This window comes from Pan troglodytes, chromosome 6, assembly GCF_028858775.2.
Source record: "Pan troglodytes isolate AG18354 chromosome 6, NHGRI_mPanTro3-v2.0_pri, whole genome shotgun sequence".
NCBI lineage: Eukaryota > Metazoa > Chordata > Mammalia > Primates > Hominidae > Pan > Pan troglodytes.
Genome location: NC_072404.2, coordinates 20,627,187 through 20,653,276, shown reverse-complemented (window position 1 = coordinate 20,653,276; position 26,090 = coordinate 20,627,187). Strand labels below are relative to the sequence as shown.

At 36.5% G+C, this 26,090-nt stretch overlaps 1 protein-coding gene across 22 annotated transcripts in view; it reads left to right on the top strand.

The window, feature by feature from the left end:
- DGKB (diacylglycerol kinase beta) overlaps positions 1 to 26,090 on the top strand; it is an 818,895-nt gene that overhangs the window by 126,667 nt on the left and 666,138 nt on the right. For 21 of the 22 annotated variants that reach the window (XM_063814062.1, XM_024357753.3, XM_024357755.3 and 18 more), the window contains exon 2: positions 6,239 to 6,495. Coding sequence is in view for 20 of the 22 variants with exons in the window: in XM_024357753.3 (XP_024213521.1) it covers positions 6,426 to 6,495 (70 nt within the window). In the remaining 2 variants the exon portion in view is untranslated. Of the gene's footprint in view, positions 1 to 6,238; positions 6,496 to 26,090 lie in introns of those variants that run through there. The other variant, XM_054687397.2, reaches the window with a different exon arrangement.

Genomic DNA, 26,090 nt, shown 5'->3' with positions numbered 1-26,090 from the left:
ATGACAAATTGTACTGTCCTTAGCACGGCCTCTAATAATCTCAATTATGTAGCTCTTTTTAATTTTTCCAGTCTAATCATGTGCTCCTTTACTTCTTGCTTACCAGGATCCAGTCATAACTGACTTCTTTTGAGATTTTATAATATTTGTAGTTTTTTTCTTTACTTCTAAGTTTCTGCTCAGAATGTTTTTAATCTTCATTCAAGTTTAAAATTATTTAACTTTTGTCAGTTAGTTTAAATAAACCTGGCTTTCTGAATTGCTCTCTGAATCTCTTAAATGAAATCAGGACTTCCTGTTGTAGTTTTATAGACTTTGTTGCCTTTTTTCATATAACTTATCACAGTTTGCATTTATTTATGGGTGTAATTGGTTTAGTTATTGTAGCTCTTTCCCCCTAAACACAATTTAATAGCTCACGTATCATATCTGTTTAGCATAACACTACATCCCCAGTGTCTGGCATGATGCCTTGCATCTCATTCATTGGGTCTCAAATGTAGACTTCTTTTTATGGTTAAATGAACAAACAATTATAAACCAACCTATAGAATTTATATTCCATGTAATTTCATCCTACTTCTTCAGCAATTCTGTAGTTTTTATTTTGGCTCTGCATCCTTTCCCATCCCTAGGATTTTTTTCTGTTGGAAATCTTACAGTTTGGAGTTTATGACCTTTGAGACCCAGTATACGTATATTCTTCAGTATGTCTTTTTTTTGTTTTTGAGACGGAGTCTCGCTCTGTCGCCCAGGCTGGAGTGCAGTGGCGCCATCTCGGCTCACTGCAAGCTCCGCCTCCTGGGTTCACGCCATTCTCCTGCCTCAGCCTCCCGAGTAGCTGGGACTACAGGTGCCCACCACCACGCTCTGTTAATTTTTTTGTATTTTTAGTAGAGACGGGGTTTCACCGTGTTAGCCAGGATGGTCTCGATCTCCTGACCTCGTGATCCGCCCGCCTCGGCCTCCCAAAGTCGTGGGATTACAGGCATGAGCCACCGCGCCCGGCTCAGTATGTCTTAATGTTTATTAACTTCTCTTCAATTATTGAAGTCATGAAATACTGACTTCTAATAATTGCTTATAAATCTACACTTAATGTGACTCACAGATGATGCGTCCAACCCAATAGATTGACTCATCTAGATATTGCCGAATGGCTTCTTCACGAGGACGTTGATTTGTCACCTAATTATAGGGATTGTGCTTTAGCCCAGGTACAATGGCCCAAAGAGCTTTCTTCAACTCTTCCAACGTAGTTATTTCCTGCTACAAACTAAGCAAAGTGGCACATGCACTGACTAGAAGAGAAAGCCAGAATTAGACTGCTTGCTAAAAGCCAGCAAAGTGGATCCCTCCTGACACTCATTTTATGTGCCTAAAGAAAGACTTCTGCAGGGGAACAGGAAACTTGTGAATGCACCGCAGGGAATCTCAGCTGAATATTGTCACATTCTTTCTACCCATTTATGAAGAGGCGGGGACTATAAGAATGTGCTGCCATCATTTTCATTACCTTCTGAGGCATGAGATATAGCTGTGCCTCTGTATTTGAAATTACACGTGAAACATTTCTTTTTTCATAGGCTTGTGTATGCCAGTTCAGCTAGTAAAAACATTTGACTAAGAAAAAATTCCTCACTTGTAACCAACCCTTATTTTTACTATTTAGCTACATGTCATATCACATGATGAGGGTTAGAACTATGAGAATTATGAGAAACCAATGGCTTACACTAGAAGAAAGGTGAGAAAGAGAGGATTTATTCAAAGCATTTTGGTATTGGAATAAACCAAATCCAACAGCCAAAGTAAATTTACTCTGAGCCTCTCAGAGATACCATTATTTTGTAAATATCACTTGTCAAAATGCAAATAGGGGTAGATCAATCCAGAGAAGCTGTCCTTGTTATAAAAAGTGAAGACCTAAGTTGACCAGGTCATGCTAAATCAAAGAAAGTTAAGTGGTGTTTTTGTTAGATATTGATAAATAATTTAAAAATATACTTGGTGGTCATGTGTAAGTGTTGTTATGGTAAATGGGTTAGCTGACATCACAAGGCATCCCTTGGGAATGATGCTTATTTATATGGAGTTAGTTTTACTTAAAAAATTCACAAAATGTGTGAAATAATGCCACCCATTTTCAACTGTAAAAGCTTTGTACCTGAAAGTGCACTTCTTTTTTTTTTTTTTTTAATGCCCATTCAGTTGAAGAAAATGGATGTAGTCCCTAGGAAAACTGAAACCCAGACTGACTTCTGTTCTTGTCTCCTTTATGCACTATTTTCTCTTTCTCAACCTCAGGGCCTCCTTCTAATTAATTCTTCCACTCAACCTTTTCTTTAGGAACAAAAAGGAAATAAGTGAATTCATTCAAGAAATATTCATTGACCTGAGACTATATACCAAGCACTCTTCTAAGCACTGGGAAAACAGCAGTGAACAAATGAACAAAAATTCCTGCCCTCTATGGGGCTTACATCGTGGAGTGTAGTGCAGGATGGTGATGCAGAATCTAATATATAGGTTGGATGAAAATCAAGGGCAAACCTAGTACTTTTAGGTGTTTTGTCCTTTTTGTGAAATTCCATCAGGGCTCAAAACAACTTATATTTCCCCTAATTGTAGTGTGTGGAGACAAATGTTAAATAATATAAATAAATGAAGTATTTGATGTTAAAATGTTATATTCAAAACAAATTTAAAAAATGAATGAAGGGATGGTCTGTATGAGTGTGCAATTTTAAATTCAATAACCAGGTGAGCGTTGATACATGGTTAGCATTCCTGTACAGATTTAAGGATGGCAGTTCACCAGTCATTTTAAATTTGAATTTCTCATAATGAACTGGGGGATATTGTTCTTCCTTTTTTTCTTTCTTTCTTTTTTTTTTTTTTTTTTGACACAGGGCCTTGCTCTGTCACTGAGGATGGAGTACAGTGGTGCAATCAAAGCCCACTGCAACCTCTACCTCCTGGGCCCATGCAATCCTCCCACCTCAGCCTCCTGAGTAGCTGGGACTACAGGCGCATGCTACCATGCCCAGCTAATTTTTGTATTTTTGGTAGAGACAGGGTTTCTCCATGTTGCCCAGGCTGGTCTAGAACTCCTGAGCTCAAGTGATCCACCCACCTTGGCCTCCCAAAGTGCTGGGATTACAGGCTTGAGCCACCGTGCCCAGCTGGGGGATTTTAATTAATTTCAGAGCAGGTAGGCAGGTGGAAAGATATAATTAAGATAATTATTACAATTATAACTTATTAATTAACTTGTTGTTGGTAATTTGTCAGACAGGCCTCAGGAATCATCCTAGTTCATGACCATCCAAGGACACCAAGGGAGTTTGGGAAATGGCCATGTTAAGAAAGGGAGAGAGCTCAGGGAGCGAGTTAAGAAGCTATCACAACAATGCAAGTGAGAGAGAAAGGAACTCAATGAAGATACTGACATTTCAGAAATGTAAGAGTGATCAGGTTTCTGGGTTTTTTTGTAGTCCTTTTGTTGTATCTTATTTCCCTGAGGATAATGCCCAAGCCTCTTTATTTAGTATTGAAATCCTTTCAAAAACAACCTATTGCTGTGTGCTCCAATCACCTATATTTACAAAAACAGGTGGTGGACCAAATTTGTTCCCTGATTAGTTATTTGCTTACCCCTGTCTAGTTTATGTGGGCCTCCTATCCCTAACACATAGCCGCCATATTAAAGTTGTCTATTTAGTACAAGAAACTTCTGGGTTTGCAGCCAACATGTCACCATTTCAGGTAGTAAGGTGGAGGAAAAGAATAAAAGGTTGAAAGGGCACTTGCCAGCAACTATTTCCTCTAATAGAACTTTTCTATATGCTTCACCAACATCTACTTACATCTCATTGGCCACTTCTTCATGTAAGAAACCTAGGGAATGCAGTCATTTAAACAGATTTATTTTCACTATCTTTCTTGTTACCAAGTAAGCAAAAGAGAATGGATACTGGGTGGGCTTGGAGCAGTCTGTGCTACACCTACCAGATTCAGTCACCAGTGTCACTTTCTCTATGTGTCAAAAGGGGAGACTATTAGCACCTACCTCACAGAGTTGCTTTCTGAAAATTGAATGACCTAATACAGTCATGTGATTAGGAGACTGCCTTTCGCTAACTGTAAGCTCTCAATAAAGCTGACACATTGTTGGAATAGCATTATTTTCATCTTTTTATGTTTTGATCTTTGCTCTATCTTCATTGCCTAGAAAGCTTTCTGGCAGACAGCAAGGCTCAACAAATATTTGAATAAACAAATAAACCGTTGTTATTACCAGTTAAGATTTTTGCATTGTTGGCAATTAAAAACTTATTCTGGCTCACTTAATCCTTGACTTTAAAAAAAGTTATTAAAATTTAATTAACAAATAATAATTGTATGTATTTATAGGGTGCAGTGTGATGTCTTGGTATATGTATACATTTAATCCTTTTTTTTTTTTTTAAGACAGAGTCTTGCTCTGTTGCCCAGGCTGGAGTACAGCAGCATAATCACAGCTCACTGCAGCCTCAGCCTCCTGGGCTCCAGTGATTCTCCCACCTCAGCTCCCCCACTATTCCCCCTGAGTAGCTGAGACCACAGATGTGCACCACTACATCCAACTAATTTTTTTTCTGCAGAGATGGGGTCTCATTATGTTGTCCAGGCTGGTCTCAAACACCTGGGCTCATTCCATCCTCCTGCCTCAGCCTCCCAGTGTGCTGGGATTATAGGCATTAGCCACCTGCCTGGCCTTAATCCTTTATTAAAAGAATATCACAAGCTTCTGGAAGTGACAAGATAGCTGGAGAGTCAGGTTTAGACAGGAATGAGTATCCAATTATTTCTGTTATGATTTAGGTACAGCTGTTTTCACCCTGTCATTGAATCACTCCACTCAACATTTAAAGCCCTGGGAGACAGGGTGTAATGTGCCAATGTGACAGAATCATCTGTCTCCCTTTGGTTAGAGGAGGACAGAACACATCATTTCACAGTCCCACCAAAACTGCCTGTAACCAGAGAGAGACAGACAGTTAGGATGAAACTAGTGTGAAAGATGAAATCAGCAGAAGGAAACTGGGTGGAAGATGTCCACAATTGTCATTGCATATTCCCATTCTCTTTCACTTGTGTTGCTTCCCCAAACCCATGGTTGCCCCTGGGAGAGAAAAGAGAAAAGATATCCAGCAGTTTGGTCTCTGTGAGCACATCAATATCATCATTTCCCCATTGTATATTAAACTACCATATTGTAAAACAGAGTACAGGGACGTGACCCCACGAGACCAAAAAGAACAGTTTTTAAAGACAAGGATGACAGGATTTGACAGTGAGGTCCTGGGGGTTGATATTGGAAGAGAGTAAAGAGATGTTGAAGAAAGGCAAGGCACTAAGACCAAATGAGTCTTGTCTGTAGAAGTAAGGTGACTTTAAGTAATGACATCTGTATAAATAAACCTTGCAATGATTACAGTTTTACAAAAAAGTAACTCTTACTAAATACTTCATTTTCTGTAAAGAATACAGTGCCAATCTGGCTGATTATTGAGCAATTGATTATAGTCTCTGATAAAAATGTTGAAACCAGATGGTTTTTCATTTTGTTTGCCTTTACAGATATAGCCAGTGAATGTAGGTCCATGACAACCTAGAGATTTATTTTAAAGCGTGATTCACAATAGAATCATCTACTGTCATTACACAAGTCTTTCAGACATTTGGAATTGCTTTAATTTGGCCAATCTTTTGAATTTTTTTAAATCATAAAACTAAAACTTAATCTTTATTTGATTGCTAGAACAAATTATGTGACTTCTCCAAAATTAATTCATATGATTGGAAATATATATGCTAGTGCTGATGAACATTCCAAGCAATTATTGGCAGTCTATACTGTAAACTAGCAAATCATATGTATAGGGAGCTAGAGAGCTTATTTTAGCCTCCTTGGATAATTTAGGTCTAGATTTTATATGTAATGTTTACATATTAAAAAATTGGTACAGACTGATAAAAATGATACCACTGTCTACTCGTGGAATGTGGAGTTTGTAAACCTGGACATAAAAATGTACATTTATGAAAATGTGCTTTATAAGATTCTTCTCACAATTTGTACTCTTAATTTATATGATTTAAAAAGTATTTAACATTCAACACCTTGACATTTTTTTCCTTTGTGCAATCATGTTAATCTTTTGATCTTGATCTGTTTTTTTTTTTTTTGCAGTTCTTTAACACATTATTGAAATTACAAGCATCCAAAGCAGTTTCATGTGGACAGATTGCATATTTTGAAAGCCTGAGGTATTTTATCATGAAACATGCCATGTGGAATCTTTGAAGCATAGACCTCTGCGCAACACCTGAATAAGGAATCTTTTACCTGGTATGTGACAGAGCTTCTCACCACCACCATGACAAACCAGGAAAAATGGGCCCACCTCAGCCCTTCGGAATTCTCCCAACTTCAGAAATATGCTGAGTGTAAGTATTCATATTGATATTATGAGATTATTTGACATTTGTGCTAGGCAAAGTATCATTTATTTATAAGAATGGATCATAGATCCTGTTCATCATGGGGATAGATCCAGCTCTGCCTTTTGTGTTTACAAGTCAGGTTGACTTGAGACTACCTTTTTGACACAAGAGAAAGGAAAAGGTAAATTAAATCAAGTATTACATCTTGAAGGAAAGGAACTAAAACGTTAGATGCAAAATTAGGCTTGGAAAACACTCTAGCTGTAATAGAAATAAAGCAGAGGATGAGACGGCCTGGCAAAATGGAGAGTGGTAATACTGTAACAGACAGGGAGAAGGACAAACGGGCACAGAGAGTGAGAAGGAAGGAAAAAGAGGAGAAAAAAGCAATACTGTGCTTGAGACAGTATGGTCTGACTCATAGATATCAAGTGGGAGGGAAAAGGGAGAGGTGTGTGTGTGTGTGTGTGTGTGTGTGTGTGTGTGTTAAAAGAGAGTAGGAAGCAGGGAGTCATAGATACATTATGGAATTAGAATCAGAGGTTGTAAAAGAAAGAGCTGTCAGGACCTCAAGTTAGGACCGCACAACATTTTTAGTGTGTGCATTGATACAAGTGATAGGCTATGATCATTCACTTCACTGTAAGTTTTTTTTTTTTTAATATTGTTTCTTTGCATATGTAGAGTAAGATTTTATTTATAAGAAATTTGTTTTTATTCTAGATTTTCAGGAATATGTCTTTTTCATAAAGTGACTTTCAACTATAAATATGAACAGCAGTTGGGTCAGGTGTTGAAGAGAGAAAAAGAAACAACTAATTAATAGCAGGCATCAAAAGGCTTGGAAAATGATGAGTACAGAAAAAGCAATATATAGAGAATGCAATAAGAATGATAAGAATAGAAAGAATAACATGGTGACAGGGAGAATAAAATGCAAGAAGTGGAAAGGAGAAAAAGAACCAAACAGCACATGATAGTGAATGAGGTAAAAATTAAGGCATCTGGGCAACTTATGCAGAAAGATGTTGTGGGATATAAGAGATGTGTATCAGGAATGAGTTGGATGATATTATAAAGTAGAAGCAGAGAAAAGGGTTAAACACATATAGGGACTTAGAACATGAAGTTAGATGTGATGGTAATAGCGAATACTATCACTCACATTAATTATAGAGTACATATTATGAGCCAGGAACACTAATAAATGCTTCATGTATATTATCTGAAAAGACCAGTTTCAAAGGTATTCTAGAAGCTTCCTAATCTGTGGATTGAATGAGGGTATGAGAATGCTGCTGGGTATTTGTAAGGAAGTTCCACATCTATAATTTCATAGGCATTTTAAAAAACTTTAAAAAAATGCCTATGACTATTGACTGAGTCAATAATAATAAAAATATGATTACAAAATATATATTTGGAAATTTTGACATAACTTATGGTTCTCACACTCAAAACTGTTTAGAGCCTCTGAATGTACAATATATGCATTTATCATATTAAGAATATTTACATTTAGGTTTTGGAGGCGTAGGCAGAAGGATTGCTTCAGCCCAGCAGTTCATGACTAGACTGGGCAAAACAGTGAGACCCTGTCTCTGTGGAAAAAAGAAAAATTAGCCCAGCATGGTGGCACGCACATGGAGTCCCAGCTACTTGGCAGGCTGAGGTGAGAGTATTGCTGGAGCCCAGGAGGCTGAGGCTGCAGTGAGCCATTGTGCCACTGCACTCTACCATGGCTGACAGCCAGACCCTGTCCAAAAAAAAAAAAAAAAAGAAGAAGAAGAGTAAAGAAAATTTCGTTCAGAATGGCCTAATTCTTCTTTTTCACTTGCAGTCTTATACTCAATACTTTCTAAATTGGTTAAAAATTGATTTGCCTATGATTTCAAATTTCCATATGCTCTGCTCTTTGCTGCTGTGGTAATCCAATCATTAAGTAAATATTTCTGAGCATCTTCTTTAGAATGAGTTTTCTGCTTGGTGCTGCAGGAGATGCAAATATGAAGAGATATGTGTCCTCCCTTCAAGGAATTTATAGTTTAAAGAAGGCTAGAAACTAATAGATAAATAATTCTATGTCTAGCCAGAATATTGTATGTGATACAAGCAGACTTTAAGGTTATATGGGGTTTTACAATTCCGTGGAGATAGGAACGGAAAGGGAAGTCTTCATACAAGAGGGAGGATTTGAAACAAATCTTTAAAAATTAGGTTTAAGGTAAATGACAAAGGAAATGATATGGATAAAAAGGAAAATTTAGCATAAATTTGAGGAAGGGAGGTGAGGCACATTTAGCCCATCACAATTGAAGGGAGTGAGTGAAGTCTGTAAGAATGAAAGGGTATCAAAATATGCCGTACTTGAGTCAAACAATGAAGTCATTGTACAGTTTTAAGTGGTAGAGTGACAGAAGCAATGTTATGCTTCGAGAAGTTTACTTTGACGACTGAGAAGATGGTATATGGTGATGGAAAGATTCTAGAGACTAGAGACTAGTTAGTAGGGTATTGGCGTAGACTGTATAACGTAGATCATGAAAGACGACTGGAAAAGTGGGGATTCAGATTTTATAATATTGAAATTAACAGAGGATATCTTGGAAAGTAATAAAATACAACAACTGACAGAGAGAGAGAGAGGAAGAGAGAGAGTGATCTGAAATTTTCCTCCAGCTTTAAAAGAAGGGATTATGATGATATCTGTCAAGTAAAGAAAGCATTGAGTTTGGTTTAGGTTATGTTGAATTTGGCTTGTTTATTAAAATATATTTTCCAGTGTTTAAGTACTTATAAGAAAAGTTCCTGTATTATATGAAACATTACTATAAAATATATAAATTATTGCTATGATAGCTAACATATTATTCATAATTGCTATTGCTCAGATACAGAAATTCTATTTGAATTGATTAGCAGAAAGACATTTCTACTAAATTATTCAATGTATTATAGGCTGCTACTTGTATTTCATTGGCTAACGAATATGGAGGTACATTTAATTATATCATAAGAATGCACAAATCAGTAATAAATTTGTGAAAATTCCTAAAACAAGTGGTAATAAAAATTATAAATATAAAATTCATAATATACTGAGACAAAGATCAATGGATGTTCAGTAAATTGGTAGTATGAAATGTCACACTGAGTGTAAGAGCATTATTAAAATGGATTCTATGAGAAGACGAATGAACAGATTAGCTGTGACTTTTAAAGAAATAGTGCCAATTCCATGATTATTACGCTATTTTTAAATAACGAAGACAACATGAAAAGTGCTAGATTTACTGCTCCAAGGACTTTCCTGAATAATTAGGAAGCAAAGAATATCATGATTAGAAAGTATTCTTGTGTAATAAATTGCCAGTGCCAAAATATAACAGGAAACAAACATCATCCTGAAGATTATAGAAGTCATTCATTTTTCATGCTGTTCAATATGCATGATCAGTTTATCGGGGGCTTTAAAGATTAGATTTTTCATGTTGCAATGCAGTATTGGTAAGTGACATTCCTCCATACTCTTATTAGAAAAATGATACAATGCATTCACTTTCTTGAGTTTGATTTGTATCTTTTAATAAGAATTTCTTTATGTACATTAAAGAAGTATAAAAAATCAAGTTATTGATTTAAAGTTAAATTTGCAACATGCTAAGATTATATTTGGTATATATCAAATAAGTGTTTTGTTTGCTTTCTTGGAATAAGGTAGGGCTGTGGAACTATTGGGCAAGATGAGTGAGCTCATGGGACACCAATTCCAGCAAAACCAAATCATTCAATGTTGGACCTAGAGAATCCCATAAAGATAATTGTCTCAAGTTATCTGATTTTACATTTCCTCCACAATTGCCAGAATGCACCCTGTAACTATGATTGTTCTCCTAAATGCTAGGCTTTTCTTAAAAATAATTAAGGATAAGTAGGGTGATACTGGCACAGCATTCCTGGATAGGTATCTAGCATACCAGACAGCTTGTGTTTAAATACTGATCCTACCATACTTCAGATATCTGACTTTGGGTAACTTAATATATCTGTGTTTTATATGGAAAAAAATATGTCCAGTGCTGTAAGTATTAAGTTGAATGAATCAGTATATATGAAGTATGAATTAGTATATATGAAGAAATGAGAGCCGTGCCTGGCAAATTGCTAGTGATATGACTGTTTACAATTATTATCTTACTAGAGAGGGAGTGTGTTCTTCTGGCTGTTTGAACATATTGTTGATGATCAAGTAGAAAAGAGCCACAGTTTGGAGCATGAAGAGTCAGTGTCTGTTTTTCTGCCACTAGATTAGACTCTTCTCACAAGGTAGAAGCTTCTGGTGTAATTGGCAGCCTCCGCTCTGTGTTGTCCCTACAAATGCCGAAGGCAGCTGATATGGAGCCTGCTGTAACTGCCTACAGCATGCTGTGACCGTGCTCCGGTTTAGGGTTTCAGGCTGAGTCACTCCATGGGAAGCATTTCCCTTGATATGTGGGAGAGGAGTATAATTTTCTTCCTCACTCTTGATATAAAGTCATCCAAACTGTTGTTATAGGATAGAAAGCTCTCACTCCTGCCCTTTAGAGAATTAAGCTTATCACATTATTGGTCTGTCGGTGCTTTCTGCTGTGGTTCCACGTCACAGCAAAGGGTTAAGAAACTCCTGGGCTTTTCATGGATAACAATATTTTCTATGTGAAATCTACGTGATATTTCCAAATGATTCATTATCTGCCCACGTATTGTCACTTAGGGTTAGCTTTTTATTTGCTATATATAATGTGTGTTATATAGCATGCAAATTATTTTTGAAAAATACTGTGTTATTATGGTGGGAACCTTTCCAAACTTTCATAAATTTCATACAGTTTATAGCAGCTGGCATTGTGAGGAGTTGCAAAATTACGGTGAATTTGTTCTTTTCTATAAGGACGAATGTGCATAATGTTTGGACCTGGTGTGCAGTTTCTTCCATTGCAGTGAGGCATGTGGTGTGACTTAGTGGAAAGAGCTTTGGTTTTGCAGGCAAATATTTGATGGTGTGGAATCCCAGCCCTGTTTTCTACTTATTAGTGGTATGGCCTTCGTAATGTAACATAAACTACCTGAGCCTCAGCTTTCTCACTTGAAAAAGTAGAATCCCACCTCAAAATCTTGTTGTAGGATTTAATGAGACTATAATCAGCGTCATACTAAATAATGGATTTTTAGTGCCTTACTGTAAATAGTATACAAGTGTTAACTCATTTAATCCTCGCAGTAAGCCTCAGAGGGAGACAAATTATTGCTGTTTATGGCAGAGTAGCTGGACCAGAGCTGTGGCACAATAAGTGATAACAAAGGTCAAAACAGTAATAATTTCTTTATGTTTTTCATGAAGATTGATATGTTAATAAACAGGTTCTTAGTCATGTTTCCAAAACAGGAAAAGCTAGAATCCAGGATTCAGATAATATGATATCTCGGTCATGAAAGGGGAGAGAGAGAGACTTGACCTCCTTACAGGTGTGTAGTCAATTTATTTTTAGGCAAATTTAGATCACACGCTAGCCCTCTTGCCCGTTTGTCATGCTGAGATTAGCTTTTACTTCTGTCCTGAGCCCTGTGTTAGATTGGCTCTATTTTGGGAGGCCCAGCCACTTATTGATAATTACCCTCTTTGTATGAGACAGAAGGATAAATGGCACAGGGCCATTTCGCGGTGTCTGAGAACACATAATTTGATGTCAGACAAAACTGGGTTTGAAGGCTAGTGCTGTGATGTATTCTTCAGTTTCCTCATGGAGTTGCCTTGCTGATTAAATATGGAAATGTATGTGAAGTGCTTGGAATTTAATATATTACTGTTATAATTAGGATTGTGATAGTGGTGGCTGAGGCAGTTGAATATGAAATGTGGACTTTTAAAATATTTAAGCCTTTTCAGTTAAAACACTTATCTGAAATGTTTTGACTTACCAGAAATGTCTTGACTTTACCCTGACACTTGGTCTGAAACTTGAATCTGCAACTGTTTTAGGTAGTGCATATCTCTCATTTCTGACTCTTTCTTCTGATTCACACTGATTAACTCAGCAGTTCCTGGCTCTGACCCAGATTATATTTCTAGAATATATGTTGGCTTCATACATTCTTTTGCCTCATCTCTGGCTCTGGTTCCTATTTGTTGTACTGCTTCAGACACAGTTTCCTGTTGGTGGCTTCTCTGTGTCCATATGTCTTAAATCTTTCAATACCTAAATTTTGCAATAGTAAAAGAAAAAAGTAACTATGAATGTCTAAACTCCCATAATTTTTGTACCCTAAAGATGCAAAACTTTGGGTAAGCTCTTTTCAGACTTGACCTCCCCCCAAAAAATCCATTTGAGTCCAATTTATGGTCAAGCAAACATTGATACTGAAGTAATGGCATCTGTGGAATATTGGTCAAAGTGAGCCAAATCATGCCATGTCTGAAAAATTTACAAAGTCTTAGTGGGCTAACACAACAGAAGTTTATTTTTTGCTCATATTACATTTCCAATCTGAGTCAGCAAGTGGTTTCATCTCACATTGTCTACAATGAAGTCCCAGTCAGATGGAGCAGCCATGAGCTTTAAAAATTGGCAGTTGCTGTGACAGAGAGAGAAAGAGAGAGAGAGAGAGCACTCGTGACTATGTGCTGGCTCTGATACCTTCTCCCTGCAAGTGATACGCTAATATTTCTTTGGCCTAAGCAATTCACGTGACCATATTTAACTTTAAGGGAGTAGCATTTCTTCCATCTGCCCAGTGCCAGGGGAGAACTGAGATATTTGGTGAAAACTACTAATTTGGCCATTATCAAGGAGTAAAATAGAACCTACCATTTACCTTGGGACGTTAGCCAAGTCATCACAATTTCTTTATACTTTCATTTCATCCCCTCAGTTTATACTGAAGATAATAATCCCTACCTATAAAATGATAGCTCTTATTTTTATTAGTAATATTATTATAACAATTTATAACAAAAATTATCACTAAGGCTTATGTATCTTAAGTTGATACTTTATCCTTAACTCAGTGATGGTTTACAGGTTGTGATTCACTAGAATTTTCCAAGTTTCCTTAGTTACCACTTTCCACATTATTATAGGAAGTGCCACAGTAAATAATAAATAAATAGAGTACACAAGCTAGAGGAACTTAACTGTATTCATTATTCAGCAGCCTGTTCGGAGAGACAGATCCGGTGGCAAATGATGACAAAGCAATGAAATGCATTCTCTGAATGTTACGTATGCAAGATTCTTGGAGAGCTTTTAACTCTGCGCATATGGATAGAAGTTGAGAGTGGAATGGGGTTTTAATTTGAATAGAAAGTATTGAGTAGAGGTGGGGGAAGAAAAGAAACTCCAAGCAGTTATCAGAGCATGTGGAGAAGCAGGAATGAGTGTTACGTATCAGGGAAGAACTTGATGTGTGTGTTGGTGTATAGACATATTTGTGTATGAGCATGCATGTGATGCATGTGTGTACATGGGCATGAGTCTAAGCCTGAAGGTAAGGCTGAAGAATTTAGCAATAGTCACAAAAAGTGGGTCTTTAGATGCCATTGATAAAATATTTTCCATCAACATTGCCTAACAATGAAATAAATACACTCCTGAGAAGAAGTCAAGTCAAGCCCCTCTCCCCTTTCCTTATGGAGATGTTAAAATCCAAATCCTGGAGTCTAGCTTTTCCTATTCCTGAAACATGATTAAGAACCTATTTATTAACAAATCAATCTTCATAAAAACACAAACATAAACATAAAAACATAAACATAAATCTTCATAAAGACATAAACATAAATCAATATCTTCAATATTAATTCTGGAGGTAGTAAAATATCTGAAGATATTGAAGATTTTAATTCTGGAGATAGCAAAATTGTAAGATTTAAATTTCAGAAAGAAGTAAATAAATTGTATCTTTGATGAAAAGGAGACTAAAAACCTATTAGGAGATTATTTTACTAGGGCAGCCTATTGAATATGCGGGGTTCCATGAAGGTTAAGGCATTGTTAACAGAGAGAGAGATAAGCACATGTTACAGGGAGTATCTAGAGGCAGAATGAACCAAATTCAATCACCAACTGAATATGGAGACTAAGGAAGAAGGATGGGGCATTTCAGCTTTTAGAAGTAAGTCAGTGTGGCTCACCCAATCCAGGAAAGGAAAACAGAAAGAAATAATTTAGAGGGAAAGTAGAGTGGTTTGATTTTGGACATATTGAACCTTAAGTTCATAGGTTATCAGATTGAGATATAAATTAGATACTTGGAAATGCATATCTGAAGCTCAAGAAAGAAATCAGAGCCAGACATGTAGAATGGGTGTGCCTTTGCATTGTGAGTAGTTATCAAATCATGGGCATAGATGAGATGGTTTAGTGGAAGCAGATTGAGCAAGGAGAGAAGGATGGAGATGAGACTCTAGAAAGATTTATTTATAAGACAGTTGGAAGATGAGATCTCCATGAAAACAACTGAGAAATTGTAACCAGAAAGAAAGAAGAGAATAAGTGATTGAAAGTATTCCACAATCCAAAGAAGAAACGTGTTTTCAAAAAATGAGATTGAACTTGAGATAATAACCAAAACGCAACCAGAGTCTTTATCATTTAGAATGTCATTGGTGATTTTAATATGGATTTTTTTAAAAAACAATAATAGATGAAATGGATGGAAAACAGGAAAGACAGAGAGAACACATGTAAGCTACTCTTTATATAATTTCACCATGAAAACAAAGTGGAAGGATTATAACTAAAGTAAACAGTGTAAATAGAGGGATTTTGTTCTTCTGCATAGGAGAGAAAGACATGTTCACAGGGGACAAGTGGAAGATTTAAAACAGAAAGGAAATAATTTGTGACAAAAGAGTGTGATCCTAAGGCCAAATCTTGATTTTTGTTTTTGGTTTTATTCAGTTTGCTTGAGTCTATATCAATTGTTTATTTCCTTAACTTATTAGTTTTGGCCATCAGCAACTTATGTAACCTTTTCTAAACTAATTTTCTCAACTGTGTAATTAAGAAAATAAAAAAGACTATTTCAAAGTTCGTTATAAGACCCAAATAAAATAATGTGTGGAAATGCATTGTAAACTGCAAACCACCATATGTAAGTTAATTATTGCTTTCGTTGTTATTATTAGGATGTACTGAGTTATTGTTCTACTCTCTTTTCTTTTTCTATAGTTCTATATCTTGGCTTCTCTGAGATATATTATTTATTGAATTTTGCAATTTGCTTTGGTGAGACTATGTGAGAAATGTCCTTCTGCTTATAGTGGTCTGATTTTCTTCTTTTACCTCTTGGAACGTAAATAAACGTAGTTTATCTTCAAATCCATTAGGAGCAACGATTATTTTCTGATACTCAAAAAGGTATTTTACAAGAAAGACCATTGCCCAGACTGTGGAAGGTCTGAGATATTTCTGTAATAACTGTGTAGTAAGATAGCCTGCTGCGGATCCTCGGATGCTAGGAGAAGACATGAGACTCCTGGCTCTGAGACAAAGAACTGTATTAATTATGTCATAGCAAACAGCATGTACCTCATGTTTTTTTTCTGTCCCCCTACTTTAGTTTTATTGGGAAACATGAAAAGGGCCAGGTCACATCTGCACAAGCAGAGAGTTGTGTCAGGAGGAAATCCCCAAATTTAGGGAATCTGAGTCTTTTATAAAGCACAACAAACACATCCTCTTTTTGCTCAAAGGAGAGTTATAATCTCTGTCTCCCAAGGTTGTCCACTACAAAAACATCCTTGGAATGACAGTCTGGAACATAGGCTGTAGATGCTTCTGCTTGTGAAATGTACAGAAACATGAAGGAAACATTGAGAATTATCTTTCAATAAATATTAGCATATAGTAGCCATTAGCATCATTATCAGTGTCCAGAAGGTAATCAAAATACATATTTCCCCATCAGGTTGCCTTTTGGTCCATGTAAATATATCCTCAGATTTGTGCACAGAAGTCTCCTTGTCTTGGTCTCTCACCGTTTATTTTTCTCCCTTTGCCCCATGACTAGGTTCTCAGATACATCTTATTTGTGCCCTACTTTTTCAAAGTAGGAGATTTACTCACTTTTCTGTATTTATCCAGGAAGAATGAAGGGGAATTCATGTAATTGCTGTGTTTAATAGAACCTAGCCATGAAAAATAGTCTTAATTCTTCCATTTCATTTTTAAAAACTAAGTCTCTTAACACACAGATATTCACACACATACATGCACACATGCACACACACGTGCATGTGTGTGCACACAGTTTTTCTTACAAATATTAGTTATCATTAAGTTATTTTCAGTACTTTATTATAAAATGAACATAGAAAAATAAATAATTTGGGGCAAGAGGTCAAATGACCCTAATCCAGCTGCAGTAACTTCTTTTGTAAAATGCCTTCAAAACTCTTGCAAGTGAATGAAACTCCAGCATGCCATTGATATCCCACATGGTGTCATAGTGTCTTTAGAGCAGGCTGTGTTGCTTTTTGAGTGACTGCAGCTGCCAAATGATGAAAAACTTCTAGAATATTTTTCAGGTTAGTTTCTTACTGAATCAAGACAATCCATTGTCTCTTGAAACGTACCCCAAAACTGAGGTCAGTGGAAAATGAAAGCTTTGGGGTAGGATATCAGGAAAGGAATAAAATACTAGTAACTACAGCTTTGACTTTGAAAGGAGAGTTCCCCAGATATTTACAAAGTTCTGCTAAATATTTCTGGTTTACAGCCTCACTATGGATATTAGAGAATAGTCATGGTATTTTTTTTTGTGAAATTTCTGCCTAATAAAATTATTTCTCTAGAAATGGGCTCTTAAAAGCTCTGCCTTGGTTAGAAGGAATTCAAAGAGGAAGTCTGTAATGAACAAACTCCCACAGCATCCATGGAACAGAGAGAATAGATTCTGATTATTCATAGGATATGATTTGGTATGACTGCTGTGAAACTCTGTTACTAATATCAGATTAGCTGTTTCTAGTGGGAAAAAAATCAACACATACAATTTTTTTAAAAAGTACTGGTCAGATGCATTTTATATAAACCTTCCTGGAGGGCACATTTTACTTTCCACTCTCCTTCCCATACTCATCTTGCAGATGCCAGAATTAAAGATAATGGTCCTTAAACATTTTTTATTTCCGGGGCCAGAAATACTGCCCAGCGATCTCTAGAGCCTTCTCTCTTCCTAGGTATCAGATGATATCCAGTGCCTTCTCCCTCCCTTGGTTTCAAAGACATGAGGCATTGCTCTCAGCATTTCTGGGAAGTATTTCTGAAGTAGCAATAACTGCAGCCACAAGCCACTTATGAGGCACTACTATGTGATACCCCTCAATTAATAATATGTTTTGTCTTTTCCAAAGCTGCTTTCTAGTGAAGGCATCTTGAAGGATTTTTTCTTCTCCTATTGGCTGCCATAATCATAGAGTTCCGTGTTAATTTTCCTCTTGTTACCTTATCTACAGTATGATCAAACAAGCATGGAGTTCAGAATTTAAAAATAACACCGTTAACATAAGGATTGCTTCACGCAATCCCTCAAAGAATCCATCTTGGAGAAACAGACATTCCTAAAGTGTTCACCGATAAAATTCCAGGTGTCCTAGAATTGCATATTGCTCCACTGTTCCTGGGTCTACATTTCACAAAACATGAGAGAGCTTTTCCTCCTCCCTTCTAGTTTCCCTGTCACAGATTCTTTCAAGTGCTTGGGTATCTAAAACCTTCCAGTGTCAAAAAAGCTTATACTTTGTGTGTGACTTCTTTTCCCGACAGCCTGTAGGCTGAGATATCTGAAAATTTTCTCATGGTACTTTCTGACTTTTATCTGATTATACAAGTAGGCACAAAGGCATTTAAGGGGAGCATGATAAGATGTCAGACACTTTCTTCCGTAAGTGGTAATGAATAATGGGTCAATACCAAAAAGAAGTTAGAATTTGCAGACAGCACGGGTAGCAGAAGGTGGGGTGCCTTTTTGAGGAGAATGCCATGAGCTTGCCCATGATGCACCCCCACCCATGAAGGTAAAGATTGGAAATTCTCATTCCAACCATCTAACACCTGCACCCACCTGTCAGCTTTCAATAAGACACATCATCTGAGTTGATTTATGATCTTTGCCTCATGAACCATTTCTATTTTTTTTCTAGGTTGTTGATAAACTTCTAACTTACATTCTTGCTTAGCAACATTAGTTAGCAACATTAGTCTGGTTGCAAATTCTGGCTCCACATGTGTCACTTCTCTGATCTCCTCTGGCAACTTCAGGGGCTCTTCAGCACAGTTTGCCCAGATGCAGATAATGTCCTACATTCAGACTACTGAGTGTTATGTCAATAATCACTGTGGGAAAATGTGGACGCTGATGCCCAGAAATGGACTACATAATAATGGTGACTTGAGAGTCTTTGTCCAGAATTTGTCTTCATCTGTTAATGCAGAAACTTTAGACTGCTTACACTTTTCTCAGAGTATTGCAATATAGGAGCTCTAGTAGTATGCTACTGCCAGAACCCAAGCAAATCCAATACCATGACATTTTGTCCAACTCTAGGAAGTAATTCCTTAGAAGTATAATTTACTAGTATGTACTAAATACTCTCTCAGATAGTACTGGTAGCAGGAGGTGGGGTGTCGTTTTGAGGGGAATTCATGAGCTTGCCCATGTTGTTACTCGCTTTCCCATGAAGGTGAGGATTGGAAATTCTTATTCCAACTGTCTAAGGCATCTACCAATATGTCAGCTTTCAATAAGACACATCGTATGAGTTGATTTATGATCTTTGCCTCTTCAACTATTTCATTTTTTTTCTTGGTTGTCAGTAACCTCTGACTTCCCATCTTGCTTCTGTTTGAATTAATGGAAATCACAGGGATGCTCAGACATCTTGGAGAGATTTATGTTGTTGGGCAGAGCTTGGCACTAGGCTATATATTACTCCCACCAGCTCTTAACTGAGTCTCAGTTGGTTCTATTTTCCTAAGCCTTCCTCTCTAATGTCCTTTTTAAAAACTTTCTAGTATATTACAAAATTGCATTTATTTTATCTGCTCTTGTCTAGGTTGTTAAGAACTTGCATATGTATCTTGGCATTTTCTAAACTACTGAAGATTTACTTTATAAACTACTGATGACACAGACCTCAGCAAAACAGTGGTGCTGCCACCTTCTCCAAGTTTCTCCAGATTTTCCTCCATAAGCCACCTCGAAGCTGACATTCCAGCCTCCCACATTTCACATTCATTTCGGAGTTCATATTTCTGTTGTGTATCTACTGCTTGTTCAAATTTTCTTTCCCTATAACTTTCTCAATAGCCTGACAAATATTTTGAGTTTTCAGTGCCTAGTGACATGTAGCAGAAGCTATGCTACTTATGCATCATTGTCTACAACACAGGATCTGTGTGGAGATTACCCAGATATTATGTAGACCACCAAACTAAACCATACCCCCCGTAAGTCTTTCTCCTCCATAAGGCATCTCCACATTTTAAAAATAAACAATGCACAATAAATAAGGGATAAGTTATTCTGTAACAGGCTCCTTGACCCAATATTTCCTGGAAGAAATTTCTTTGAGGGATAAATCTGATAAACATACATAATATGGGTTAGTTATGACTTTGGAGTAGAAACAGCATTTTCAAAGAGTAGGTTCTTTCATCAAGTCCACTGCTAGAGGCTGAGATTTCTCCGTGTAGTCTGTCTGTCTGTCTCTCTCTCTCTCTCTCTCTCTCTCTCTCTCCCTCCCTCCCTCTCCCTCCCTCTCCCTCTCCCTCTCCCTCTCCCTGTCTTTCTGCCCCGCAAATGCTCTAGGCCTCTCTATTATTCAGTTTAAATGCCACAGAAGAGGCTTCTGAAACTTTTAGTGGCATACTTGGATTCAGGTGTGACCATTCCACAGGTCAAAAATTCTGGGTAATGCCTTATCTAGTTGTTCTCATGCTATTTATTAGTTCACACAATGTTTTAAAGGTAGTCCCTGTACACTCCACATTCCACAAATAATGTGATACTATGAGAAGGTAATCAAAAATACACCTAGAATACACAGGATGGGTGAAAACACTTGTTTATTGGTTGGGTGGTCTTTCTTCTGTTTCCCTTCCTTCTTTCTTCTTGTAGACCATTCTTAGTCTTTTGACTCCATCCTGCCTGAGTCCCACAATGTTAAAACTGGCAATGCCATTGTTTTGGCATCACGTACCTTCAGGGCTAGCCATTATTCATGGATGTACCCATAAGAGCGAAAGATGGCTCACTAGGCTATTTTAGAGTATTCACAGTAGTGCATTTTTAAGACAAACTGAGTGTTTACATGCTGATATTTATCATCACTCAGAGCATATCTTAGATGGCAAATATAATATCTAACACTTATAAAGAGCTTATTATTATAGGTCACATTATGCCTCAATTTTAACTATGTTAGCACATTTAGTCTCCATAGCAACTCTACCAAGCCAGTAATTATTATTATTATTGCCATTTTTCAGATGAGGAAATTAAAGCCCAGAGAAGTTCAATAATTTCTTTGCCTAAGGTCAAAGGGATCTTAAACTACAGGGTCATGGTTCACCTCAGGTGGATTGTTTCCACAATCCATGCTCTTAGTCACTCTGCCATACTGGCTCTTGATATATTATCTTTTAGGTGATCATTATAATAAAAACAAACTACAAACTAGCAAAACTGCTTTCCAACAGGAATGCAAATAGAAAGAAAGAAAACGAATATAGCGACCAGGAAGGCCTATTCTGCTTTAAGTTCAAATTATTCATAAAAGGTGAAAATGTTTGATATGACTAAGACAAAATATAAAGTATGGTAATTCCTGGAATCAGCTGGGCCAAGAAAGGATAATTTTGAAAGTGTTTCCTTTAAGAGAGGTTTAAGATAGTTCTGATTGACAGGTAATATGGACTCATTTTGAAAGCATCGAGAGTCCCACGAAATAATTAGAAGTTATAGACAGAAGCTTCCACGAAGAAAAGGATCTATTTCTCCCAGGCCGAATCCATTTCCAGGTGTTAGTAAGAAGTAGGATGATGAGGTCAGCCAAGTTGTTTGAGTAGGCACTTAAAGGCTTGGCTCACTTTCACTGTGAGTTTAACACTGCTACTTTGTGCAAGCCCCAGAGCGATGTAGGCAAAATCAAATAGGCTGCCTCAGGCAGCAGCAGTAAGGAGAAATGCTGAAGTTATAATCCGATAAGTGGGCAAAGGGAACTTTGGAGAGTTAATGCAATTGACAAAAATGACAAGAATTAGTCAGAAAGCCCAAGGGACCTCCGTGTTTGTGTTCCTTCAATCCTCCTCCTAATAGTATATCATTTGTTGATATAATACAGAGGTAAGAGCTCACTTACAGTTTTGTTTTGCATAGAGAGTTAATTTTAAGGAAGGGAAAAATTGCCTGGATCATTTGCTTAAATTGTGAACTTTTTCTAACGTATTTATGGAGAGCTTAGTTGATCTAAAACAGGGGTCCTCAATACCCCTGCCACTGACCTGTACTGATATCATGGCCTGTTAGGAACCAGGCTGCACAGCAAAAGCTGAGAGGCAGGTGAGCCAGTGAAATTTCCTCTGTATTTACAGCCACTCGCCATCGCTTGCATTACCACCTGAGCCTCGCCTCCTGTCAGAGCAGGGTGGCATTAGATGTCACAGGAGCACAAACCCTATTGTAAACTGCACATGCAAGGGACTAGGTTGTGTGCTCCTTATGAAAATATAATATCCAATATCTGTCACTGTCTCCCATCATCCCCAATGGGACCATCCAGTTGCAGGAAAACAAGCGTAGGGCTCCCACTGATTCTATATTATGGTGAGTTGTATAGTTATTTCATTACATATTACAATGAAATAATAATAGAATAAAGTGCACAATAAACGTAATGCACTTGAATTATCCCGAAACCATTTCCCCACTCCCTGGTCCATGGAAAAATTATCTTCCATGACACTGGTCCCTGGTGCCAAAAAGTCTGGGGACCAGTGATCTAGAAGACAGCCCTGCTCTGAAGGGCAGCTCCTCAATTCAAGCCAATTGCATGCCAGACATTTCACACCACTCAGGAACACATATAGAACAACAGTATTGATAAATTAATGCTCTATATATCTCTGCTTACCTAGTACATGTGATATATATATATAAAAAATATATATACATACATATATATATACACATATATGAGATAAATATGTGTATATGGATTTAGGTACATATTAGTTTGTTAGTTTGGCTTCAGTTTATGTGTCCAGCAAATCAGCTATTTTTCTTGGGACTGGTCAATATGGGATGGATTATATTATTACAATAATCAAAAAAATCTAAAATTATGTAACATTGTAATCAATAAAAATAGACCTCTAAATGACATTTTATATAACTTCATATACTATGATCTTGAAAGACAAAGGCTAGATCGATTTAATAATTTTTAAAAGGGTAAATGTACATAAACAACACATTTTCTAGTTTCTCATGTAACTCACCTTGGATCAGAGCTGAGAAAATATGTTGTGACGTGCTGTGACAAAGCAAATCTTTACCAATATTTCTTTAAGTCTAGGCTAATGGAAACATTTTTGAGGATCTTGATTATTTTTTCAACTATATTATATAATGTAGCTTTCTGAATTCTGATTAGGAATAAAAATAACTTGGTAATTTCATTTCACAAAATATCTAAATTTGATCTATCTCCCACTCTTTCTTTTGCTTAGTCTGTCTTCTCACTTATTTCTATTTCTCTCCTATTTTTTCTCCCTTACACATTCTATGCCCTTACCCAATTCTAAAGCCAGACAGAACAAGACAAGTATTCTAAAAGGCAAAAACAAAATTATTACATTTTTAACATGAAAACTTAATTTATCAATTACTGTTTAGAGAGAAAAAAAATGAGGAGAACAAGGTTATGCAGTGATATGGTTTGTCTGTGTCTCCACCCAAATCTCATCTTGAATTGTAGCTGCCGTAGTTACCATGTGTCCTGGGAGGGACCTGGTGTGAGGTAATTGAATCATGGGGGTGGGTCTTTCCTGTGCTGTTTCCCATGATAGTGAATAAGTCTCATGAGATCTGATGGTTTTAGAAAGGGGAGTTCCCCTACACAAGCTCTCTTGCCTGCTGCCATGTAAGACTTGACTTTGACCCTCATTCACCTTCTGCCATGACTGTGAGGCTTCCCCAGCCATGTGGAACTATGAGTCAATTAAATCTCTTTCTTTTATAAATGACCCAGTCTCAGGTATGTCTTTATTAGCACCGTGAGAACAGATGAATACATAGAGCTAAAAGAAAAGTCAATGGTGATACAGGTTATGTTAATATAGATTAGTAGGCAAGGGCAACTGATGAAATTACATTTTATTTTTAAAAGCTATATGAATTCATTTTTGGTAACCTGCAGTATATGGAGAAGCAGGGAAAAATGTAATACCTTTAGCCTCACTTTCTTCTAAGATGTTTTCAATCACAGTTTCATTGCTGTGTTTTTTAATTGCTGTTATTTTGTTTGGGGTAACAAATTCTAAACATTGTTTTTTTCTTTTTCCCAGTGTCAAAAATAATGATGTCTTTAGTACAGAGATAAATTTCAAAATCTGACATTTTAAAGCATGGATAGTCAACTCTTTCAATTAGTTCTCTCAGTTTTCCCAAACAGTTCTCTCAGTAGAAATTAGCAAAAAAAAATCTGAAATTCTCTATGTCTTAGTGATTTTTACCTTGAATAATATGTTGCAATAACTGTGTTTTCTCTCCAAAGGCTAATTTCTAACACAGCAAAAACATTCTATGTTTAGTTTTACCACAGAGATCAAATTTTTAAATTGAGAAAATATTTTTAATCTGCTGGTTTTAGAAATAAAAAGTAGTAATTAAGCAGAAATAGGTCTTAAAAATCAATTAATAATTATATATTGTAGCTTATCTACATATTTCAATACTGTATCCATTAATTTGCCTAATTGTATACCCTACCTATTTTATTTTATATAGAAATCTCACTGTTTCTTTACAAATTTTGAATAGTTTTTTTAACTTAATTTTCTTTTAACATACAAAGATATCTGAGACTCTTTGTAATTGTATGAGATGAGATAATTAGACATATATGTAATTCTTAAATTTTTTAAAAAAGTACTATTTACAATAGAATAGGTAAATTGGGTTAAATGCTTGGTAAATTCAGCTGAAAATGGATTGAATTATCCAATTATAATTAAGATATTATGTAGAAAAATATATTTGAAGACATCTCTGATTTCTGAGATGAAAGAACAAGGTAGGTAGAAATAGATTGTCATAATCAGAAGTTCAAGTCTTTAATTTGCAATTTTGTGTTTGTTAGAACAATTGTGGAAGAAACTAACACTTTGATCTGTTATTTGGTAGTTAATATTTAACCTTCTATCAACTCACTAGCTCTAAAGTTGATTGATTTCAAGGATTTCCTCTATTCTGTAGACCCACACCTACAATTCTTATTTTCTCTATGATTCTATCAACCTCTAAGTACACTGTAGAATAGCCTGTCACATAACAACAGCTTGACCAAACATATCTACTCCCTGTTCTACTTAGCTGTCTGGCTTCTGCTCTTAACAATCTCTAAAACAATTAAGGCTAAGGTTCTAATGGTCAATAGTTTTAACTTCATTACCTGAGCTCTTCAAATTATTTGACTTAGTAACCAATCATTTCTCCCCCAAATCCTCAACTGTCTCACTTCTAGATCCATAATTTCTTCTTTCCTACCCTATATCTGATTATCCTTTTCATTCTCCTTTTTAGAGTCTTCCTTCTAAACCTGACCTCTAAATCTTGGCTGGTTCCTGGATTATGTTCCCTTTTAAAACTTAACTTTCATTTCCTCTGTGATCATCTGTTCCAAAGCTTTAAATATCACATGTGTGACAATGACTTCCAAATGTATATTTCTAACCCAAACCTCTCCTCTCAATTTCAGGTTTGAATAAGCAGCTGTCTAATTGACATCTTCAATTGGATGGCTCACTGGAGTTATACATTTAACAGTTAAAAAATGCATTATTTAATCCCTTTCTGCCCCATTAAAGTAAACTGAAAATTAAATACATCTCTGTCTCTCCCTTAGGCTATTGCATTTTTAATTTGTGCTACCATCATTCCATAACTTTGGGGGAAAATAAAGTTATGACTCCACCTTAATGCATCCAATATGACTTGTCCTCACTCTCAACATACCAACTACCAGCAGGTCAACTCTCTAAAATAATTTCACCATTTCTCTTAATTTATGCTGTTCCCACTGTAAGCTCAGTCACCAGTCTTTCCTGAACTACCACAGGATCCTCCTTCTTGGTCTTCTTGCCTCTTCTCCATGTCCCTCTCCAACATGTCCTCCACACAGAGAGGCCAATAAAATCCTTGAAAAATATAAATCCAACTATGTCATTCCCCTGCCGAAAATCTTGATGTCCTGATGTACATAAAGCACTATTCAGAATCCCTATCATGTCCTGTAAGACGTATGTGGATGTTCTCTGGCCCACCTTTCAAACCCA